The sequence below is a fragment of the Eleutherodactylus coqui genome, chromosome 13 (assembly GCF_035609145.1).
Source record: "Eleutherodactylus coqui strain aEleCoq1 chromosome 13, aEleCoq1.hap1, whole genome shotgun sequence".
NCBI classification, from domain to species: domain Eukaryota; kingdom Metazoa; phylum Chordata; class Amphibia; order Anura; family Eleutherodactylidae; genus Eleutherodactylus; species Eleutherodactylus coqui.
The window spans coordinates 99,972,096-99,996,053 of NC_089849.1; the positions used below are offsets into that span (position 1 = coordinate 99,972,096).

Here is a 23,958-nt window from a genome sequence, read left to right on the forward strand (position 1 = left end):
TATTATATCTGAAGTGAATTTGGCTGAGCTGCGGTATCATTCAAAAATCTATGGCCTAAGCATCCATGTTATAGTGGAGGAACGGTCAAAAAACATATGGGACATCATGGCCGCAGATTGCTGCAGTGCTTGAAGGGACCGTTGACTTTTAGCAAATTAAGCTGCTTCCTCCTCTAAGGGGACGTACAGGGAGTTCACTTTCTCTTCTGTAAAATGCATATATAAACTCGTTTATGCACTTTTTTCTTTGCAGAAATGCTGCTGATTACAACCAATCCCTATGACTTTCATTACACAAGTATGGGGGAAATCACTGTGAAAAGTATAGACGACGAAGCGGAACTTATAGCGACGGATGTGAGTATAAAGGAATGGCGGGGGTGGGGGGTGGGAGGGGTTACTCTTTTTGTCCAAAGCTGCCTCAAGTATTTTGCAGACTACTGCAGTGTGTTGCTGGACTCCTTCTTATTAATACTTTGTAGAAATCCTATAAAGCCACTTATACATGGATTTTACATCAGTATTTGCCAAAACCAGAAGGGAGTCCAGAACTGAAGAGATGCAAATCTTTCCATTATACGTTTCTGTTCATGTTCCATTTCTGATTAGGGTTACAAATACTAAGGGCGGCTTCACACAGGTATATGCAGTTTTGTTTGCGCCTTAGTACAACGTTTTTGCACGTTTAGGCGTATTTTGTACCTTTGTGCCAACAGCGTGTGTTCATTAGCATGGGGCAGACAAACACTCCCTGATATTAAGTGGCTATTTAGCCTAATGAATTCCAGATGTGTTCTTTTTCAGCAGAATTGCGCAGTGTTTTTGTGGTATTTTTTGTGCGTGAAATGCGCGTGCAAAATACAGAAATGTGATCAAACCCATTGTAATCAATAGGTCCTATTTTCTGCATATTGATGTGCAAATTTTGTGCATGCAAAAAAGTGTGAAGCTGCCCTAATACAAAGTACCGTCCAGAATACTGTTGTGTAAAAGTAGCCTAATGCACCTACCTCTCATGCATTCTGGGGTCTCATGTACAGGGACTGCTGTTAACACAACTTTTACTTCAATGCACCGTGGAAGAGCATTCTCTGTACATCGGGGCATGGTTTGCATCCTAATAGATCCTAGGCTCAGGCCAACCTGCACATGTTCACTATAATACTATCTTCTATCTAATGCTCTAGCTGGCATCATTGCTGAACCTACTCTATAAAGCGTGGTCAGTGATGGGACAATATACAACATTGTGATCTCCATATGAAAGCTGCAGGAACTCAAAAGTTGAGATCTAAACAATCAAAGGTCAAGGTGCTCTTATAACAGTGACAACCTTGGTGCCTCCATAATACGAGTAGTAGTAGTCATAGTAGCAGTCACACTTGCCCTCATAACAGTGGCAAACCACCATGCTTCCATAACTACAGTATCACTGTATGGACACTGTGTCGTAATGCCCCATAACAGGAGTTGTAACAGTGCCAGCATTGATGTTCCTCCCACAGACATTTCAGATCAGTGCTAGCCTTTATAGCCAGCTTTGGCTTCTGGCCCAAAGGCCCAATTATTGTGCCAGAACACCAATCCTCATTAATACTTCAGTCACAGAGGCATCTTGGCTATGGCAATTGGAAACACAACATTTCTCCAAAAACCAGGAACAGAACTGCTAATTTTAATACAACAGTCTTGTCTCCCACTGGACTTAATAGGACGCCATTTTCCCTCTTGCAATTATTTGCAGATAGGCATTGGTGTCTCCTACAGGCCTGTAGGGCTTTACTGTGCAATTTATATAGCACTTCCCCGGTTGGCCACATCTGGCTTGGATCTCAAGTGCGGTATTAAATTCCATGATCGTATGATGATCTAGTTGCATAGTAACACACCTAGACACTAAAGGTATAAGGCTTGAAAATCAGGGCACATGCCCCAAGTGACTGGGCCTGACATCACCCCGAAAACCAAGATTCATGAGCAACGAGCTCCTGCTCCCTGAGAGCTTTCAGGAAACCAATAGAATTGTGTTTGAGTGCAGCTTTAGGGCTCAGTCACACGGGCATTTGTACGAGCGTATGACAGCTGCGTTTGTGATCCGCATCTATATAGACCCAATGCTGTGCAATGGGAACGGTCACACGTGCAACTTTTTCATGCGCACAAATGCATGCGGCGAAAATTATAGGACACAACGATTCGTAGAACGCATGTAACTGCGTTTTGCAGCAAATCGATGTGTTCTGTGTATGTGCGCTCAATGGGGCCGGTGGCAGCAGCGCCGGCCCCATTGAGAACATATACTAAAGATTGTTCTCCCATTGAAATCAATGGGCCGGCAATACAGCCGGCTCCATCGAAAGCAATGGGCTGCCTTCAAGCGCTGTATTAATTTTCAGGGAAGGGCTTCAAATACAAGCCCTTTCCTGAAAACCATCCTAAAAAAGTAAAAAAAAAAATATCTATACTCACCTCTCCGCAGCTGCTGGGGCTCACCCATCATAAATTCATGAATGGGTGAGTGAGTGCTGCCTTTGATTGGCTGAGTGCTGTGACCAATCAGAGGCAGCTCTCAGCTGTCATTCAATAGCTGAGAGCTGCCTCTGATTGGTCACAGTGCTCAGCCAATCAGAGGCAGCCCATTTAGCAGGAGGGGATTTTAAATCACCGCCTGCTAAGTAATACTGAAAGCAGTTCAGGAGAAGAGAAGGCTGGATGCGGCTGAGCCCCGGCAGCTGCAGAGAGGTGAGTATAGATTTTTTTTTTTTACACTTTCTTAGGATGGTTTTCAGGGAAGGGCTTATATTTGAATCCCTTCTCCAAAAATTAATACAGCGCTTGCTGGCAACCCATTGCTTTCAATGGAGCCGGCTGTATAGCCGGCTTCATTGAATTCAATGGGAGAACATTGTTCTCCTCTGCCACAGCTGTGGCAAAGGATAGCAGGCAGCGCTCTTTTTGAGCATAGAAACGCCCGTGTGACCGAGCCCTTTGGGCGGGTAAACGCTGCTAGCAGGGCTTTTTTCCACCGTGCCGCTGGCTTCGGTCATTTTTGAGCGCATCAGTTATGAGCACAAAAAACGTGTGAAAAAACGCCCGTGTGACTGAGCCCTTAGGGCCCTTCAACATGGCTGATAAATCATTCAGATTCTTGCATCCAGTGGGAAACTAAATGATTATCGTTTAGTGTAAATGCATGCCTCAACTGAAAGACTAATAAGAATTAATTTGCTTTTCATTCGTCATTCAGTTTGTAAATGCAGAAACTGAATGAGGGATTGGCCCATGTAAACAGACAGTCGTTAACTTATGAAGACTGCCTGCTTACTGTGAATGGAGGCGGGTGGGCTGGAATGATCCCTGATCCACTCAACCTCCATTCACTAGAGATGATCGGTGCTGTGTAAAGGCAGAGGAACAGTTATTGCTGGGTTGACCTATTGGGCATCTGCACCCAACAAGTCATCTTGTGTAAAAGGGCCCTTAGACGTGTATTTGTGATTACATTTATCCCAAGTTCAGTAGCAGATAAAAGTAAAATTACACAATATTACTTGAAGGTTTCAACTTTTTCAAAAGCTTCATGTCACATCTGATATGACTAGATAATGCTACCGATGGTGACAAATTCCAGACCTTAATTATTATGGTCTTACATAAGAGTCTTTAAATATTGTGGAAATGGCAAAGTAGGTTAATGAAACCACCAAAACCAGACTGAACTCTTGAGCAGAGCACCCATCCGGAACAGGGTGACCCCACTACATGAGAGAAGCCAGGACCCAAATGAACTAGCAATTCTGATCTCTCTATCTAACCACAGAGTATAAGGTTTTAGAACTTGGAGCCTAACACTAAATAGAACTTGAAGCACAAGTTCACTGAGCACTATATTCACAGAGGCAGTTTAAATATCCTTACTGAAAGACTGATAGGCTGACTGGACTGACAGAAAGCCCAGCCAGCCTATCAGCACTGGAATCAATGAGAGATGTTACTTCCTTGGTGTCCAGAGAAAAATTACATTGGGCACGTTCCACCTAGCCCTTCATGTGGTCAGCAACCCTGAGGTCACCGTGCTGTTGGCTCCGGAACACTTCAACTCTGTTCTGTATAAACCCAGTTGAGCATCAGAGGCATTCTTGCTCTTATTTGTGTTCACCATAGTTAGATCACCTGAAAAATAAACTGCTCAGAGATAATAGAACCTGTTGAAGGGACCTATTATCCTATGTTGCCTATGACCATGGATACAGGACAGCCAATGTGACCGTAGCTGGTGTATAGCCATTGAACAATCTACTGAATGCATATTATTCTTATGTCTGTTTGTGTTGTCCTTCTAGGAAGCCATAGATATCCTTGGCTTTAACCAAGAAGAGAAAATGGGGATCTATAAGTTGACGGGCGCTGTCATGCATTACGGAAACTTGAAATTCAAGCAGAAACCCCGTGAAGACCAAGCAGAGCCAGATGGCACAGAGGGTAAGGGGGTTAATGGGTCAATTGGTACAGGTATAGCAAAGATTAGCTCAACTCAAAACATTAAGATAACTTTCTGTGCCATAGTTTTGCTTTTTTGCTCTTTCAATGGCTTGTTGCATTAAAATAAAAAAAAAAAACCTTTACAATTCGATAACTTTGATTGTTCATACAATATAATGTAATACCATAATGTTACATTATATCGCATTTTGACAGGTTAATCTATGAAGGATCGCCACAGGCATACCTTCATAGGCATTTATTCATGGCAACCCTAGGGGCCTAAACCTAAACGGCTTCGTGTGATCGCATCATGGACAGCTATTTGGAACTCCGAAAACACCAATCGAAGAATTTAAATGCTATTGTTAGAATTGACAGCAGCAGTTAAAGGGATAACAGCCACAATCTGCTCTTACAAACAGTTGGCACCCGACTTGTATGGAGCAGTATCAGCTCGAAATCCCACTCCATATAAACCCCGCACACCCAGAACATAAATGTACGCCCTGTGGTGTTAAAGGGTGCATACCACAGGACCCCAGGTTCTGCCCTCAGGAGTAGCCCCAGGACAAATTGGTTTATGGCCCACCAGCTGTTCAGACACCAAGTTCAGGAAGTAGGTAAATATCTTAACCAACAGTGTAACAATAATGACATAAAATGATGGAATGGTCTATTGAGGGAAGAAACAAACCACTCAACAAAGATATCTACTCAATCATGTCGATTAAAATTTTGGAGCGTCCTCGTAAGAAAGTATCAGGTTCTGGAATGTGCTCTGGCGCAGTTCACACTTATTTTATTTTGGGTATAGGATGAAGGTACGTATGAATATCTAGAGGTGGGTTGGGGGAGTTAAACATCAGCCAACTGCTGTCTTATACTGCCTGTGTGGACAACTTTATTAATTCACCATTATGTCCCTTGATTATTGCAGATGCAGATAAAGTTTCTTACTTGATGGGTCTTAATTCCTCTGATCTAGTCAAATCTCTCTGCAGTCCGAGGGTTAAAGTTGGAAATGAGTTTGTGACAAAAAGCCAAAATGTGCAACAGGTAAGAGCAATGGTCAGATTTAGATTCACACATTTTTAGCGTATATCCCCATTTATACAAAAATGGGACTATTTGTGCCAAGAACTGGCATAAAAAGTTTTATGAATTTTTCCCCAGTGTGCGGAAGATTGATTTTTCACCACAACACAATCCATGTCCCAAGTGGAAGACTTGATTTTGTGGTTGGTGTTTGAATCTTTGTAAAAATTAAACAAATTATGAATTTCCATTTACCTTTTAGGTCTGCAATTCGGTTGGCGCTCTGGCCAGGTCAGTTTATGAGAAACTTTTCTTATGGATGGTGGTTCGTATAAACCAGCAGCTTGACACAAAGCAATCTCGGCAGTATTTCATTGGGGTCTTGGATATTGCTGGATTTGAGATTTTTGATGTAAGTGGTAAATTTTAAAACCTCTATTTTTATTTTATGCCTTTCTTTGCACTTCATGATGATTTTTGCTTTCTTTGGGTCAGTTCAACACTTTTGAACAACTTTGCATCAACTTCACAAATGAGAAGCTGCAACAATTCTTCAACCACCATATGTTTGTGCTAGAACAAGAGGAGTACAAGAAGGAAGGAATAGAGTGGGAATTCATCGACTTCGGCATGGACTTGGCTGCTTGCATCCAACTTATTGAGAAGGTATATCTATTTAGAGAAAGTCAAGCGCAAACCTCAACAAGTCTAGTAAGACTAACATTGCAGTCAAGTAAGCAAGGTATTAGAATCATCTTTAACCTATTGATCTGTCTCTTCTTATAGCCAATGGGAATCTTTTCAATCCTCGAAGAGGAGTGCATGTTTCCAAAAGCTTCTGATACCACCTTCAAAAACAAACTCTATGATCAACATCTTGGAAAGTCAGCTAATTTCCAAAAGCCTAAACCAGGCAAAGGGAAAGGGGAAGCTCACTTTTCTCTGGTGCATTACGCTGGTACTGTAGATTATAACATTACTGGTTGGCTGGATAAAAACAAAGACCCACTGAATGAAACTGTGGTGGGACTTTACCAGAAGTCTTCTGTCAAACTTCTTTGCAATCTCTTTTCTACCTATTCCACTGCAGACGCAGGTAAATTCTAGGGTGAATCCTCATAGCTTTAATCAATAACACTATTGTGCACGTTTGATAAATTTAACCCACATTTCTTTTTGTTTCGCCATCCAGGTTCATCCGGTAAAGGAGGAAGCAAGAAGAAGGGGTCATCTTTCCAGACTGTGTCAGCTTTGTTCAAGGTAGAACAATTAAGCATTGCTTGTATATGAAAGATAATTCATCCTACTAAGTATATTTGCCTTAATTTTATATTCTACGTAATATTGCAGGAAAATCTGAACAAACTGATGTCAAACTTGAAGACTACTCACCCACATTTTGTTCGTTGTTTAATCCCTAATGAGACTAAGACTCCAGGTAAAATGCATATATGACTTTAGAGACTGGAGATTGAGTTGGCTCAAATCCCTACTGCTGTTCTGCCCATAACAAGAGTTCCTACCCCATGCTCTGGGTGCTCGAGAGTTCCTACCCCATGCTCTGGGTGCTCGAGAGTTCCTACCCCATGCTCTGGGTGCTCGAGAGTTCCTACCCCATGCTCTGGGTGCTCGAGAGTTCCTACCCCATGCTCTGGGTGCTCGAGAGTTCCTACCCCATGCTCTGGGTGCTCGAGAGTTCCTACCCCATGCTCTAGGTGCTGGAGAGTTCCTACCCCATGCTCTGGGTGCTCGAGAGTTCCTACCCCATGCTCTGGGTGCTCGAGAGTTCCTACCCCATGCTCTGGGTGCTCGAGAGTTCCTACCCCATGCTCTGGGTACTCGAGAGTTCCGACCCCATGCTCTTGGTGCTTGAGAGTTCCTACCCCATGCTCTGGGTACTCGAGAGTTCCTACCCCATGCTCTGGGTGCTCGAGAGTTCCTACCCCATGCTCTGGGTGCTCGAGAGTTCCTACCCCATGCTCTGGGTACTCGAGAGTTCCTACCCCATGCTCTGGGTGCTCGAGAGTTCCTACCCCATGCTCTGGGTACTCGAGAGTTCCGACCCCATGCTCTTGGTGCTTGAGAGTTCCTACCCCATGCTCTGGGTACTCGAGAGTTCCTACCCCATGCTCTGGGTGCTCGAGAGTTCCTACCCCATGCTCTGGGTACTCGAGAGTTCCGACCCCATGCTCTTGGTGCTTGAGAGTTCCTACCCCATGCTCTGGGTACTTGAGAGTTCCTACCCCATGCTCTGGGTGCTCGAGAGTTCCTACCCCATGCTCGGGGTGCTCGAGAGTTCCTACCCCATGCTCGGGGTGCTCGAGAGTTCCTATCCCATGCTCTGGGTGCTCGAGAGTTCCTACCCCATGCTCTGGGTGCTCGAGAGTTCCTATCCCATGCTCTGGGTGCTCGAGAGTTCCTACCCCATGCTCTGGGTGCTCGAGAGTTCCTACCCCATGCTCTGGGTGCTCGAAAGTTCCTACCCCATGCTCTGGGTGCTCGAAAGTTCCTACCCCATGCTCTGGGTGCTCGAAAGTTCCTACCCCATGCTCTGGGTACTCGAGAGTTCCTACCCCATGCTCGGGGTACTCAAGAGTTCCTACCCCATGCTCTGGGTACTCGAGAGTTCCTACCCCATGCTCTGGGTGCTCGAGAGTTCCTACCCCATGCTCGGGGTGCTCGAGAGTTCCTATCCCATGCTCTGGGTGCTCGAAAGTTCCTACCCCATGCTCTGGGTGCTCGAGAGTTCCTACCCCATGCTCTGGGTGCTCGAAAGTTCCTACCTCATGCTCTGGGTGCTCGAGAGTTCCTACCCCATGCTCGGGGTGCTCGAGAGTTCCTACCCCATGCTCTGGGTGCTCGAAAGTTCCTACCTCATGCTCTGGGTGCTCGAGAGTTCCTACCCCATGCTCTGGGTGCTCGAGAGTTCCTACCCCATGCTCGGGGTGCTCGAGAGTTCCTATCCCATGCTCTGGGTGCTCGAGAGTTCCTACCCCATGCTCTGGGTGCTCGAGAGTTCCTACCCCATGCTCTGGGTGCTCGAAAGTTCCTACCTCATGCTCTGGGTGCTCGAGAGTTCCTACCCCATGCTCTGGGTGCTCATTGTTTGAGTCAACTCCATGGAGATGGAGGTATCTCAAATCCAAAGTGCTGTCTTGCCCATAACAAGAGGTCCTATCCTCTGCTCTGGGCGCTTCATTGTCAAAACGACACTGAATAAGTGGAATAGCAAGCTTCTGATCTGTCAGGTTTAGTACAGATATGATATTTAATGGTATAGTAAAAGTGCTTTATATGTATTTGTTAATTTACATACACTATATAAACCATTTCAAAAAGTTAGCACATATGTTTATCTTTCCAGGGGTGATGGATAACCACCTTGTCATCCACCAACTGCGATGCAATGGTGTACTGGAAGGAATTCGAATCTGTCGAAAGGGATTTCCAAGCAGAATTCACTATGGGGACTTTAAACAACGGTAAAAACAAACAAAAAAAGCAAACTACTAATAAAAAGTCTATCAATATCTTAGTCTGATAGATGTAAAGTTAGTTGTACACTTTCAAAAAGATTATAGATGCAGCATGCCAAGCCCCACCCTTAAATACTAACTAATGCAAAAATTATTATCCCCCCAATGAGCCAGGCTCCATTGCTATCACCAATATAACAAATCCCAAAGGCGCAGCAGCTTACTATGCCTCCCATTAAAGCTTAGCCTTTATTCTAGACCTTAAAACCTTCTTTAATTGTTTTTTTAATTAGTAGACTGTAGACACTATATTCCAAATTCTTAAGGTCTCCTTTGTAGCCAATACATCTAACTGACTCTCCAGTTCCAATGTTTGTTCATCCTTAAATATTAGCTCCACCCCAATATTAACATTCTCCAGCTAAGAGGCAGCCATTGCTCCTGCGGTGGAGCCTGTTTAGAAGAAGAGGCCTAGCTGAGGTTTGCCCTACACACCTCTGTATAGGCCTTCCTGTCTCCTCTATCACAACAATACTTGCAAATCAGTGATAGAGCAATGGTTATTTTACCCTTTCCAATAGCTGCACCATTAGAACCAGAGCTTAGACCCACTGGAAAAATCATAAGCCCTTTAAATGAATTAAAAAGATGACTATTTCCATGCCAGGTATAAGGTCCTGAATGCCAGTGCCATTCCTGATGGGCAGTTTATCGACAGCAAGAAGGCGTCTGAAAAGCTGCTTGGCTCCATTGATATTGATCACACCCAGTATAAGTTTGGCCACACAAAGGTTTGTATGATCGTGATACGAGAGGTAAAGGAACTTTTTGATTTTTTAATGTAAATAAAATGCTAAAAAAAAAAGATAAAAATCAAAAGTTCTGCAACTTTCTTATATACTTTACATTTCAATTCCTCGCCATTTCAAAATCTCTGCTTCCTTCACTAACTAGAAACACGAGCCTCATTTTGAACCAGAAAACTGATCTTGGCCTTGTCCTGCGCACATTGCTAAGGATTCTTAACAGGGTGTCCAACGCCTTTTCATTGAGAACTACATCAGCATTCTGGTTGCCTTCAAAGGGCTCTTTGTAACTTTAAGACTAGAGATACAACTATTCCTTAACATATTAAATAATCTGAGAGCCCATATCACGCATCATCCATTGATCATGCTCTGAAAATAACAAACACAAAGCAAAATGCAAGGACCACCATTCAAATTTTTGCTCAAAATGTAATTCAAACAGATTTCTTCTTTCAAATACATGTTGTATCTTTAGTTCAGCTTTTTATGGTTCGATGTATATTTTATTGAAAGTATCATCAAAAATCTTGAATACAAATTTAAAGGAATACCTTCAATCGGGAAGAACACACAAGCGTAATAGGGCACCCTCGGATGCCCGATACCCCTTGCTATCCCATTGCTTAGTAGTTGACTAATCTCCTCTCTGGGGAATCCCAAATCAGATGCAAGCGACGAATAGCGTAGGATTTGTTAACAAATAATAACGTAATAGTAAAAACTTATATATGCCTCAAATGCACAGGGGAAGGAGGGGAATCTGCCCAACTACTGCGATATGGATCATGTTGATACTTTTGGATCACGTCACCAATCTCACTAGTAGGAAAGGAAAAAGAGAAGAGAAAGGGGGAGACAAGAAGACAGAAAAGAAAAGGAAAGGAGGGGGGGCAACTAGTGGCCCTGGGGGTGGGGGGGGGCTTATCAGCCCTGCGGCAGCCATCCATATGTGGGCACCATCAAAAAAAATAGTGTCCCATAGGAGTTGTACTCAGGGCGAGAACACACCATTAGTTAACCATGGATTGAATTAAGCAGAGGAGCGAAAATTTATCCAGGTCGCCCACGTAGCATAATAGAGAATTTAGTGTTGTTTCTAGCCCTTAATTCTTCCATATACCTAATATGGTCCATGGCTTTTACCCACATTTAGCGTGTAGGGGTCACCATGGTGTTCCACAGCTGTGGTATTACCTGTCTTGCTACCAGGAGAAAAAAAATCTGAGGACTCCTTTCTTAATCGAGGCAATAGGGTCTGGGAAGATGGAGAGGAGTGCGATCTCTGGGGAAAAATAAACCTCTATCGCAGTGAGGGCATTGTATAGGGTATTTACTTCACTCCATAAGGAGGACACCAGAGGGCAGGAGCACCAGATGTGAATCATCAACCTTAGGCTATTCAGGCATCTCCAACAATTGCTGCTAACATTGGGATACATCTTAGCCAAGCGCGCCGGAGTACGGTACCACCTAGATAAGATTTTGTAATTCAATTCATGATGCCTGCCTGAGACAGACATCTTGTAGTTTATGATAAAAGATTTGGCCCAGTCGCTGTCTTCAAGATGCTGGCTCAGTTCTCTCTCTTAACTTCCTCTGAAACTCACCCCACCGTCTCGCGCTTCTCCGGCTACCAATATGCCATAGACCGCGGAGATCTCCCCTTTCCATTCAGGGGACGCAGCTCACATCTCCTCAAAGGGGGTGGACTGATGTAATACCTCTGAGACCTGGTCCAGTGTTCAGATTAGGTGGCTTAACTGTAGGTTTTGAAACCCCGCGCCGGCCGTCGCTCCCCCCTCCCAACAGTACTTCCAATGGTTTAATTCCACCCATTGTCATTACGTCCCGGATTCCAGTGACAGAGATCCCCATCCTGCCTAGAAGGGGTAGGCCTCGCGCACCCAACTGAAAGTCTGGATTACCTACCGGAGGTGTCCAGGTGCCGGGCATCGATATCAAGCCTGTTTTTGCTGCGAAGCCATCCTACTGCTTCAGAATAGACCCCAGAAGTGGGGAGACTGCAATCCCCCGGTGTCCGAGGCCCTCCTTAGCCAGAACAAGCCTTGCACTTTAAAAGGGGCTGAATCTTGCTCAACCCACCGTTTTGAAGATCTCCTGAGCATTAGGTCAAGTATACACTTGCTTATTGCCGCTTTATGATACTTTGCGAGGTCCAGGAGACCTACTACTCTCATTACCTTTTTTGGCGTTAAGGTTTTGTAACTCAGTCTAGGTCTAGTTCCATTCCATGCAAATTTCACCAATGCTCTTCTAAGTTGTGTGAAAAAGCTTTTTAGGACCTGAATCAGTAAGGTCTGGAACAGGTAAAGGAACCTCTGAAGGGCGTTCATTTTTATCGCATTGATCCTGCCGAACCACGACAAGGTCAAAGATCGCCACCTCTCCAGGTCCCTCTCCAGCGAGGAGCAGGGGGGCCCATGGTTAAGATTAAACAGATCATCCAACTTGGAGGAAATATGAACACCCAAATACTGGATATGGTCATCTCTCCATTTCAGCGGGAAGTGGGGTTTTAGGTGGGCGACGTCCGAGGGGGGGAGGGTTATATCTAGGTTTATGGATTTGTTGATGTTTATTTTAAAGTTGCTAAACTGACTGACTATATCTTTTGAATTCTTGTATGGCTGGGAGGCTAGTTTGGGGGTTGGTCAGGTAAATGAGCTTGTGCTCAGATTGTGGGGTTGGGAAGCCCTTTATGTCTGAGTTCTGTCTTATAGTGTTTGCAAGGGACTCCATGACTAAGACGTAAAGGGTGGGTGACGGGGCAAACCTGTCTTGTGCCATTGCAGATGTCTACTGGAGATGAGAATCTACCATTGACTCGTATTCATCCGGTGGGGTCATTAAATAAAGCCATAATCCAGCTTTGCAGCCTAGGCCCAAGCCCTATTTTTTTTTGAAGTGTGGCTTCCAAGAAGCCCCATTCCACCCAGTCAAACACCTTTTCGGCATCCACCGAAAGAAGGCACAGGGGTGTTCCTTCCTGCTGAGCCCTTACAATCAGAGATAGGGTCCGTATGGTGTTATCCCGTGCCTCATGGCCCAGGACAAACCCCACCTGGTCTCCATGAATCAGCCCTGGCACGAGGGGTTGCACTCTGGAAGCAATGGTTCTAGCAAAGATTTTAGTGTAGAGAAATTTCTGCACCCAGGGTTGTTGTGGCTTTTGTTTTGTTTTGTAGAGTCTACCCGACCTCTCTCTTGAGCTTAGCACCATGCGATATAAACATTCCTCAAAGAACACATTTCAGGGCCTCCCATTTTATAGGTGGTGCTGTTTCGTCTGTTCTGTGGATTTTGCGAAGTATTCAATAGCCTGGCGTATCTCGTTCAGGCAGCAGGAGTCTCCCAAGAGATTATCATTCAGACGCCAGTTGCGTTGCCCGATCCCCGTATCTCCCCTCGTTTGTGCCCCGTAGATCGGTGCATGGTCTGACCAGATGATCCTACCGATCAAACTTTTGAGCACTAGATGTAGGAGGCTATGCGATATAAATAGGTAGTCCAACCTACTATAGCTGTTGTGAGCAGAGGATTAGTGGCTAAAGTTCTTGACCTCAGGGTGAAAGGTCCTCCAGAGGTCTATGAGTCTGAGCGAGGTCAGCTGTCTCCACAGTCTATGCACGGCCGCCAGGGAAACACCAGACCTACGTGATGTAGAGTCAAGGTGTGGATCCATACATAGGTTCAGATCCCCTCCAAGGACAATCGCGGTTCCAGAGGCAAACCTAGCTAGCTCTCCCAGCACCTGGATTCCGAAGGCAGTCTGGCCTGAATTAGGAAAATAAACATTAGCTACTGTAAGCACCTTTACTCCAAGTTCCAGTTTTAGAAAAAGGTATCTGCCCTCTGCGTCGGCCTCGGTGGAGAGAAGGTTATAAGGAAGGCTTTTGTGTATAGCTATGGAGACTCCACATGACTTTTTGTCAGGATGAGTACCATGCTACCATTGGGGATAAAATCTGTTACTACATTTTGGAACGTGGCTGCTTCTAAAGTGGGTTTCTTGAAACAGAGCAATGAGTATGCGTTTTTATGCATGTGTGCCAGGATCTGGCCTTTTTTGGATGGGCAATTTAGTCCTGTAGCATTGTAAGTACACAAGGATGTACTCATCATGTTGGTGAGATATTGACACGGGAATAACAGAAGGGTTAGGAGGAGGGATATAAAGAGTGGGAAAAAGAAAGCAGCAGGGTGACAAAAATACAGTTTGTCTTAGCTCTTGCTGCAGGAGAGAGACAGGGCTTGTTTGTGGGAGTCCTCTAACCTCTGGAAGTCTCTTTTTGTAGGCAGTGCCCGCAAGTGCTCCTTCTAGTCCCAGGAGTCACCCCGCGACGTCTTGTCTGGGGGTCCGTGGACAGATGAAGGGCTGTAACCGCGGTTATCAATATGGCCCCGGGGGAGGGAGCGATAGCTGTTTTTAGGTGGGAATTGTACCCAGTCAGACGGAGCTTTCTGTTTATGGGTTGCGGCGGCTGCATCATAGTTGGTATTGAGACCCCTATTAAGCTGTGCAGTGTGGCCCCTGTCATGGCCGTTGCCACTTCTAGCAGAGTGACCCATCGCTGGGGACTGAATGTGTGCCATGGCAGGCTTACTGGCACTAAAGCTCTCCAGAGGGCCCCCCTCTAGGCCCTGTGTATGGTGGCTTATAGTGACACCCCCATCCTCTTAGGGTGTTGGAGGGGAAAGGTCTTTGCTCATGGCAGTTATAGGATTCTCTCTTGCTTCTGTGTAGCTGATTGGGCTAAGTGACAGATCACTCCCCTCCCGACTATCACTCCCATCGGGGGACTCTGGTGGCTGGGGGGAGTTCACCTTGTCTGCTGGCACTAGTTTTCTGCGCTGTGCTGCTTCCTCTCTATTCTCCTCTCCTGCTGAGCAGGAGCGATAGCGGTCCCCAGCGCGGCCGGCAGGTCTCGGAGTCCCGTTACTGCTGTCCGGCGGTGAGGAAAAGTTGCACGTGTGATCCACCGCCATCTTTGATCCAGAGCCCACGGTGCTGGGAGCCTGGAGAAAGCACTGAATACCAGCCGGGCCTGCCTCCTGGAGGTGCCGCCGAGCGTCTAGAGATTCTCCTGTGGCCCATGTAAGTGGTGGTGGTGCTGTTGGGCTGCTGTGAATACTTTAATGCGGGTTTTTATCAGTGGGACCGGCGGGAGCTCAAAGCATGGAGTGCTCCCACCACCATCGCCAAGCCATGCCTAGTTCAGCTTTTTTAAAAATGCTGCTTATAGATGTTATCGTGCATCAGTTTGTAAAAGGACAAGATGTCCTTTAAGACCAGGTTAGGGCAGCAGTGTGTTAATTCAGTCCTAAGCTCTTGCTCATGACCAGAAGGTTGTGGGTTCAATCCCCGCTTGGTTCCGGTAGCCGGCTCCAGGTTGACTCAGCCTTCCATCTTTCAGAGATTGGCAAAATGAGTACCCAGCTTGTTGGGGTGTAATAGATGACTAAGGAAGGCAATGGCAAACCACCCTGCAAGAACAGTCTGCCAAGATGTCACGCTACGAGTCAGTTATGATTAAGGTGCTTGCACCAGGGGACTTTACCTATATAATATCTATCATCTTCCACCTCTTTAGCACCGAGCTTCCTACATTGCAGGGTGGTTAGGGTATCTGGATCGGGCTGTCAGAGCTGTACCACCACCTGTGGGTTGCTGAATAGAGTGTTGTGGAGTGGAGAGCTAGTTCTTCTGCTTTGACCCACGTATCTGGAGTATAACACCTGCTCTACAACAACTAGTCTATGCACTGAGCTAAATAGTTCTGAACTATACTGTACATTGTAGCAAATCCTTTGAGTTACTTGCGCTACTGCTTAGCCCATGCAGGATTGTCTTAATTGAAACATTTTAACCATCAGTCCTGTGGACAGGAGTAGATCTTAAATTTTTTTATACTTTTTACTGGTAAAATGAAATTTTATTACTGCTCAAAAGCACAAATTTTGATAATCGAGGAAACTGAATAAGGGGTTTGAGAATTTTGTAGAAGTAAGAAAAATCTTCTGTCCTAGGTCTTCTTCAAAGCGGGTCTTCTAGGTATTTTGGAAGAAATGCGAGATGAACGTCTAGCACAGCTGATCACGCGCACCCAGGCTATCTGTAGAGGATACCTCATGAGAGAAGAGTTCAAGAAAATGGTGGAAAGAAGGTAATTTTATTTTAATGTAAAAGATGTCTGCTGCAGATCTGGGGAAGCATATTAATTATTCCACAAGACTCCTGCTCGATTCGCAATCTGATTGGTTGTTTGGTGATTCAGCCAACCCAAACAACCAATCAGGTTGCTGGAATTGTGAATCAGCCAACCCAAACAACCAATCAGGTTGTGAATCGAGCAGAAGTCTTGTGGAAAGAGTTAATATGGTCTGGGAAAAGGTGAGGAAGTGGCGTAGATTTTCATAGCAACCAATCGATCACAGTTAATTTCAAAGGCCCTTAGAAAATTGTGTAAATCTATGGGTAACCTCTCCGATCTCCCTCTGCATGACTTCTCATTCCGCACCTCCCCTCTCCACTAATGAGTCTTGTCTAGTCTTGTTTTAGTGCAGCTCTTGCTTATCTATCGGGACCATGAAAAGGGTCCAGTGAGAAGGGCAGCTGCCTAGTGTGCTGCAAAAATATATGGAGAGTACACCACATGAGTACCGTAGCTAGAAATACTGTATATTGCTATGTTGGCACTATTATCTGGGAGTGTACTGGGCACCATTATGTGGGTACTATAACCAACAATACTTTTTATATATGCTGTGTGTCTGATGCTGTCTGTTTTTGGTAATTATACTTCAAAATTGATTCCTTTAAGTGACAAGTATAAAGCAAAATGAGAGGGATTTTCGCACTTTAACACAGCTGTTAAAAATAAAAAAGGCAATACTAACTTCCATTGAGCACTCCCCCTTCCCAAGTAAACAGTTGAGTGGCTCCAGGTCCCAGTATTTGTCTGGCAAAAGTCAGGTGACAGCTGCAGCCAATTAAATCAGAAACTGCCGTTCACCACCTGTTCTATCAGTGGTCACCTGACTTCCCCTGGACGTACATACTTGGAGTTGGAGTCACTCAGCTGTTTCCTGTGGGCTGAGGAGAGGTGAGATTCTCAGTTTAAAAAAAATTAAAGTTGGAAAATCCCTTTAAACCTCAGACTGCTTACACCTACAGTACCAGTAAAAGGGCAATAAGTAACAAAAACAGACAGTTGGAATGCTATATCAATCTGAGGGGTTAGTTTTGGCCCTTCAAAAAATAAGTTGCTTAATAAAATGAAAGGCAGGTGGTCAAAGAAAGTAAAACACATTCCAAAAATTCTGCAATAGGGTTTTCTGAGACCCCCCAAAAATGTAGAAAAAGGCTTGGAATGTTCTAAAATAAAAAGAATCTTTAATCTGCTCGCTGTTTTAGCACCTATGCACCAATCTCTGTTCCAGCGCTGCAGCAATGATGATCTCAACTCCCCCATGTGATCGCTGAGTCCAGTGATTGCCAAAGAATTGGGCTGCAGAAAGTGTTGGTCCCTGGGGGGGGGGGGGGGGAAGGATCAAGAGGAGGCTGAAGTGCTAAATAAGTTATTTGGCTCTATGAATAAAGGAGAGATGTAGATGGTGCCAGTACTGTTAACGCATCAATACTTAGCTGGCTGTATATAGTTTCGGGCAAGACATCAGGATGAGAGGAATTACATCGAAGAGCTCTTAAAGGGAACTTGTCTCCAGTATTTCACTTATTTAGCTTCATTGGCCAGCAGGGGATGAAAAACCACTTCTAATACCCTCTTTTCCTAATGAGCCCATGTCTCTCCACCGCTAGGTTCCAAAGTTATCTCACGGATTCATGAGCCGCTTAGGCTAACCGTGTCCCTTTTCTCCTGATAGACAGGTCATTGCATCTCCCTTACTCAGGGAATGCTGTCAATAAAGAAAAAGGGGAGATGGTTGGCTTAGTAGCTCAAGAATCTGCATGACTCTTCTCAGCCAGTTAAATCGTATTTTGTTGCCTTGCATATGGTGCGGGATAACTTTAGAACCTAATTATGGAGCTACTTGAGCTCATTAGGAAAAGAAAAGCCATTAGAAGTGATTGCTTTTTTTCATCCCCTGACAGCCAGTGAATTCAATATTAGGGATGAGATGGGGTTGACAGGTTCACTTTAAAGAACTCAGCTCAGTTATTGTTGTGCCCCTGTTCATAGTGCCAAGGGATTGGTGCAAAGTAAATGTAGTGTCTGTTTTCAAAAAGGGCTCTTGGTCTTCCCCAGGCAATTATGGATCAGTAAGCTTAAACCCTTAGGGACGGCCAATAGGCCTTTTTACTGACCTCAGTAATAAGCATTACATTTGCATATGCATCTTTTAAGGCGGTGGCTTAGCAGACTACTGACAGCCAGGCCCCTGCTCTAACCGCCAGATGAGGAGAAATTCAGATCCTGGCATTAAACTACTTGAATGCTACAATCAAAAGCAAATGCATTGTAAGCAGATGACAGAGGGAGGGGGATCCTTCTGTCACCCGTTGGCACCCTGCAGTGCGATTGCAAGATACTTATGTATTCCCATGGCAGCTGGAAGCCTGGCGAATGCCTCCATATCTGCCATGTAACTCAGCTTATTAGACCCCGGCTCCGGCAGAGTCTAATAGGCTGCTGTTGAAGCCTTAGTAGAATGCACTACATATGTAATGCAGTGTACTGTCCATCTTCAGGTCCCTTTGGGGGTTTAAAGAATAGCATCAAGCGTTCAATAAAGTTTAATTTAAAGGTAAACAAACATCAGTTAAAAAAAACATTTTTTTTCCCTCACAAAAATTCTTTTTAAATAGATAAAATGCCTAAGAAAAATTTTAAGCACATATGTATTACAGTGTTTGAAATGACCCAGACAAAGGAAATATTTATGGCACAGGGTGATCACCATTAAAATTTACAAAACTAATGCCAGAATTACTTTTTCTTTTGTTCACCTCCCAAAAAAAGCAAGAAAAAGCAATCCAAATTCATACGTACCTTAAACTGGCACTAATAACTACAGCTCTTCCCACAAAAAAGACCTCTCGGAACTCTCTCGCCGGAAAAATAAAAATAAGGTATATTGGTTTAGAAAGTTTAATCAGTAGTTGGATTGAAATCTGATTTGACCCATTATGAGCAAGCACTGTAAATTTACGGTGCTTAGTCCCGGGCTTAAAGCCCAGCCATATGTAAAAATATGGTGGGGAGTAAAGCCTCTACTTCTGAAATTAATCAGAAGCAGGACAGGTTGTCAGCTATTAGTCACAGCTGATAACCCAGGGGAGAAGGGAGAAGGGAGAAGTGGGTTTTAACCCTTTTCGCCTCCTGCTTTATTTAGTACACAGCGCTCAATGAGCGCTACGTACTAAAAAAGTGAAAGTGGAAGTATAACTTTCACTACGTGAGCCGGCAGTCAGTGACCCCTGGGTGACCTCTGGCACAGCAAAGCTACAGGGTCCCAGCAGCCCCTGATCAGCTCTGTCAGTGACTAATGTCACTACAGGGGATGTTTTCCCGGTAACTGGGGCTCCTATGGACGCCCCAACTAAAGTGGAAAAATGTCAAATTTAAAAAAGGAAACAAAAACCTGTGACTGTCCCCCAGAGGTCTTACATGATGTCATGGGGGACATGGAAAAAAGAATAATTACTGTGTCTTATAGAGCGAATGTGCCGAAATTCGTTGTAATCGCCATTTTTTCACGTGATTAAGAGTTTAACACACAACACCGATTTAGTTAGTGCGATTGCACGTTAAACTCGCAATCGCACAAACAAATGTGTGATTAGTTCAGTTTTCTCTTCTTCCTACTGCCACCCATACGTGACGCTGATTGGTGGTAAGTGCCGGCGGGAACTGCTGCTGCTCCCCACCTCCACCAAACTGCTTCTTCTCTCCACTGAACAGCGGCTGTGACACGGAGCTCCGTTTTTTCAGACTCTGCTGCTTCTTCTGCTCCATCGATCGGCACTAACCCTGCACTGTCCCTTGGTGAGTTCAAAACATTTTTTCCCTATTTTCCCGCTGTAAAACGGGGGTGCGTCTTATACAACGAAAAATATGGTAGATAAGTAAAAAAAAGACAGAATAAAACAATATATACATTAAGATAATAAATAGGGATGAGCGAGTATACTCACTAAGGCACTACTCGTCCGAGTAATGTGCCTTAGCCGAGTATCTCCCTGCTCGTCCCTGAAGATTCGGAAGCCGCCGCAGCTGACAGGTGAGTCGCGGCGGGAAGCAGGGGAGAGCGGGCGGGAGAGAGGGAGAGAGAGATCTCCCCTCCACTCCTCTCCGCTCTGCCCCGCAGCTCCCCGCCCCGCGCCGCCCCCCCGAATCTTTAAGGATGAGCAGGGAGATACTTGTCTAAGGCACATTACTCGAGCGAGTAGTGCCTTAGCGAGTATACTCGCTCATCCCTAATAATAAACCAAAATCGTCGCTATATGTGCTCTGTAACCCCAAACCATACATCTTATATATCAAAACGTCCGAAACAAATGGAGGAACCCATTCTCGTACTTTATTTTAGTGTAAATATACTAATAAAAAAAAAACTATAAATGTTAAATCTTTTTTTTTTTTTAGCTTTTTACCCCCAGTAAAACAAAAAACTGTGAAAAAGATATTAAAAGAATTAGCCCTATATGGGCTCATGTCCACGAGCGGCATGGAATTCTGCCACGGATTTCCGCTGCGGGACTACCGTATTTAAAAACGGAAGTGAGGATGGAATTCTACCACAAATTTCTGCGCTGTCCATTTATACTATATTAAGGGCTTATGCCCACGAGCATTGCGGAATTCTGATGCGGATTTCTGCTGCGGGAGTATCGTGTTTAAAAACGTGAGTGATCACAGAATTCCACTGTGGATTTCCGTTGTCTCCATTAAGGCTGCCTGTCCACGGATGTAGCAATATCACGCAGCAGATCTCCGCTGCGGGAGCCACCGTCGGGGAGCAGGAGACAGCTGATGGTTCTCCGCACTGAGCCTATCTGACAGATAGGCTCACCGCAGATAATCGCAGCATGCTATGATTCTCTGCTTGTCCACAGGGGGCTGCGTTCCCCACGGCCGGATTATCGCTGCGGGGAACGCAATGAAAATTCGCCCATGGACAGGCAGCCTAATACTATATTAATGGAGACCACCTGCTGCGGAAATCCGCAGTGAAATAGAACATGCTGCAATTTTTTTCTCTGCAGCGGAAATTCGCTCCAGAATTCTGCGTGTGAGCATTGGCAGCAGGAAAGCTATTAGGCTCAATAGAACCTAATAGCTGCGGATTTCCGCCGCGGGAAACGCAGCAGAAATCCGTCCGTGGCCATTGGCCCTATGTCATGAAAAAAACCGCAGCAAAAATAATTTTGGTATCTAAAGGAAAAAAGTAGGGCAGTAAAACCACCACATGGGTAAAATCCCTAAAAAGTGTCTGGTCCTTAAGGTACAAAAGAGCCTGGTCCTTAAGGCCTCATGTCCACGGGGAAAATAAGAATTAAAATCTGCAGCGTTTTTCCCGCACGCGGATCCGCGCCCCATAGGAATGCATTGACCACCCGCAGGTAGATAAATACCCGCGGATGGTATTTAAAAGTAAATTTAAAAATTTCTGGAGCATGAAAAAAAATGGACATGCTCCATTTTAGTGCGGATCACTCGTGCGGAGCTCATAGAGCACATAGCTCAATTGATCTCCCGCATGAAAAATAAAAGACAATTACAGTGCATCCGCAGCCCAAATCCGCGTTACAAATCTGCAGTGGATCTGATTTTCCCCGTGGACATGAGGCCTAAGGGGTTAAGGATCGTATCCAGATAGCTGTGGTCAATGTTTTCTACTCAAAATGGTCTAGTAGTAAGAGATGAACCCAACGCTGACCCTTGGGGTACATTATTTCATGTATTTACTAATGACATATGAGATAGGATTAGTAGCACAGCCTCTATTTTCGCAGGTGACACTGAGATGTGTAGTGTAATGCAGTCTATGGAAAGTGTTCATAAGTTGCAAGCTGATTTGGAGTGTTTGGGCATACACCTGTCTAATCGGGTTCAATGCGGATACATCTAAAGTTATGCATCTGTTTACTAATAATCTGCATACACAATGTGCTATGGGGAGTAAAACTGGAAGCATCTTTTACAGAGGAGGATTTGGGTGTAGTGGTGGATCACAGACTAGATAGCAGCCTGCAATGTCAATCAGCTGCTTCTAAGGCCACCAATATATTGTCCTATTTTCAAACCAAGACAAAAAAAATATGTCACAACAATGTAAAGTTGAAGGGGGGAGGGGAGATATTTTAACAAGTTTGCCTTGTAATGATGGCCAAAGACACATGGAATGTTGTTCCAATATGTTCCATGATTTTCCAAAATTTTAAGGGAGAGAGGGATTGTCTTTACTATATAAGGGTCAAACGAGGGGATGCCAGTATTTTTTTTTTTTGTGATTGTTCCCAGTGAGAGAAACCAAGTAATCGTGTAGATTAATAGCTAACAAAAATGCATGATGTAGCGAGCTTTCGAACCTACTCAAGGTTCTTCCTCAGGCCTGATGAAATAAATCTGAAGAGGCGTATGTGTGTATGTGTATGTGTGTATGTGTGTGTGTATATATATATATATATATATATATATATATATATACACACACACTTAAGAAAAGGCACAGACATGGATGTGATTAATTTGCACTTAAAAGAATACCACAACAGGATGAGTAGAGAAATAAATACTTAACTAGTCCACTGATAAAGATGTGAAGGTTCTATGGCCTCTGAATTAGTCTTAGGGGGTCACCATTACAATGTATCATATCTACAAGATTACTTGGTTTCTCTTGCTGGGAACAATCACATTTTGCTCTACTAGCTAACACGGTACCAACGTTTTTTCATTAGTGTATATTATGACACTCATCCCTGCTCTATTTACAATAGAGATTCCATCACAACGATTCAGTACAACATCCGATCATTCATGAATGTCAAGCACTGGCCATGGATGAAGTTGTTCTTCAAGATCAAACCGCTTCTGAAGAGTGCAGAGACAGAAAAAGAAATGCAGAACTTGAAAGAAGAAATGGAGAAGACCAAGGAGTTGCTGGCCAAGTCAGAAGCTCAGAGAAAAGATGTAGAGGAGAAACTGGTGTCTCTTACACAAGAGAAAAATGACCTGGCGGTCCAAGTCCAATCGGTACTTTTTTTTTTTGTCAGAAATATTGATGAGCTGTTGATTGATTTATCATTGTCTTCAGGACTGAATATCCCGAATAAATATCCCTCTAAATATCCCTATTTTTATCCCATAAATAGTGTATAGTGGTGCTAATCCATACATTTGCCTATCTTGAATCATTTCACTCTAATCACATCTAGAGCTGTTGTAACACAGTCATACCCTCAAAGAGACGCCAACGTCTGTAATGCGCAGGTATATTTATCCTGTGAGTGGCTCTAACAATGGCAACACCCAGGCGTGGGATATTGCAGGGAAGAATTAACTACTCATGCATACGGCTGGAGTTGGGAGGGTGTAGTGCATGAACCTGTCACAGTGGCACTTACCAACTCTTGGTCGTGGAGGGAGTTACCGCAGCAGAGGATAGGGCCAGTAGTCCTCAGGATGATGGAGGTTGTAGTTGTCAGTTTGTAATGCCACCGTTCCACACACCGGCATTCATACACGCCGGATGAATAAACACTGACAAGTGTATCGTACCTCAGGTCCTCAGGAACAGTTGGGGCGTGGAAAAACTTTTACTTAGGAAACTTTTCAAAACAGGTAATGAGAGGTACATTCACAGCAGTAGTTACAAACAGAGGCTCAGAGGTTGGGAGGCAAAAATACACAGGAACAATACGGCCCTATAGTCTACAGGGTATGCAGCCTATAGGGTATCTATATGTCACTGGTCCTGGACATTAAATATATACTTTGGAGGAGTTACAAAGACAAGATCATCTCCACATACTCTCTGGCAAGACTTAGTTTAAATGCACCCTGCACACTCTCTGCGTGGGTGTAAAAATCACGTACCTCTGTGTGGTGGTCTTCTGGCGGACGGCCACACAGGAAAAATCAATGCCATGATATGAATGGGTACCT

General features: G+C 44.5%; 1 protein-coding gene across 1 annotated transcript in view; it reads left to right on the forward strand.

Moving 5' to 3' along the window:
- LOC136588543 (myosin-4-like) overlaps positions 1-23,958 on the forward strand; it is a 91,649-nt gene that overhangs the window by 24,369 nt on the left and 43,322 nt on the right. Inside the window, exons 9-20 of the mRNA XM_066587855.1 lie at positions 254-357; positions 4,344-4,482; positions 5,423-5,541; positions 5,783-5,932; positions 6,016-6,186; positions 6,307-6,616; positions 6,713-6,780; positions 6,871-6,958; positions 8,885-9,002; positions 9,664-9,787; positions 15,854-15,990; positions 22,791-23,046. Of these exons, the coding sequence (XP_066443952.1) occupies positions 254-357; positions 4,344-4,482; positions 5,423-5,541; positions 5,783-5,932; positions 6,016-6,186; positions 6,307-6,616; positions 6,713-6,780; positions 6,871-6,958; positions 8,885-9,002; positions 9,664-9,787; positions 15,854-15,990; positions 22,791-23,046 (1,784 nt within the window). The remainder of the gene's footprint in view (positions 1-253; positions 358-4,343; positions 4,483-5,422; positions 5,542-5,782; positions 5,933-6,015; positions 6,187-6,306; positions 6,617-6,712; positions 6,781-6,870; positions 6,959-8,884; positions 9,003-9,663; positions 9,788-15,853; positions 15,991-22,790; positions 23,047-23,958) is intronic.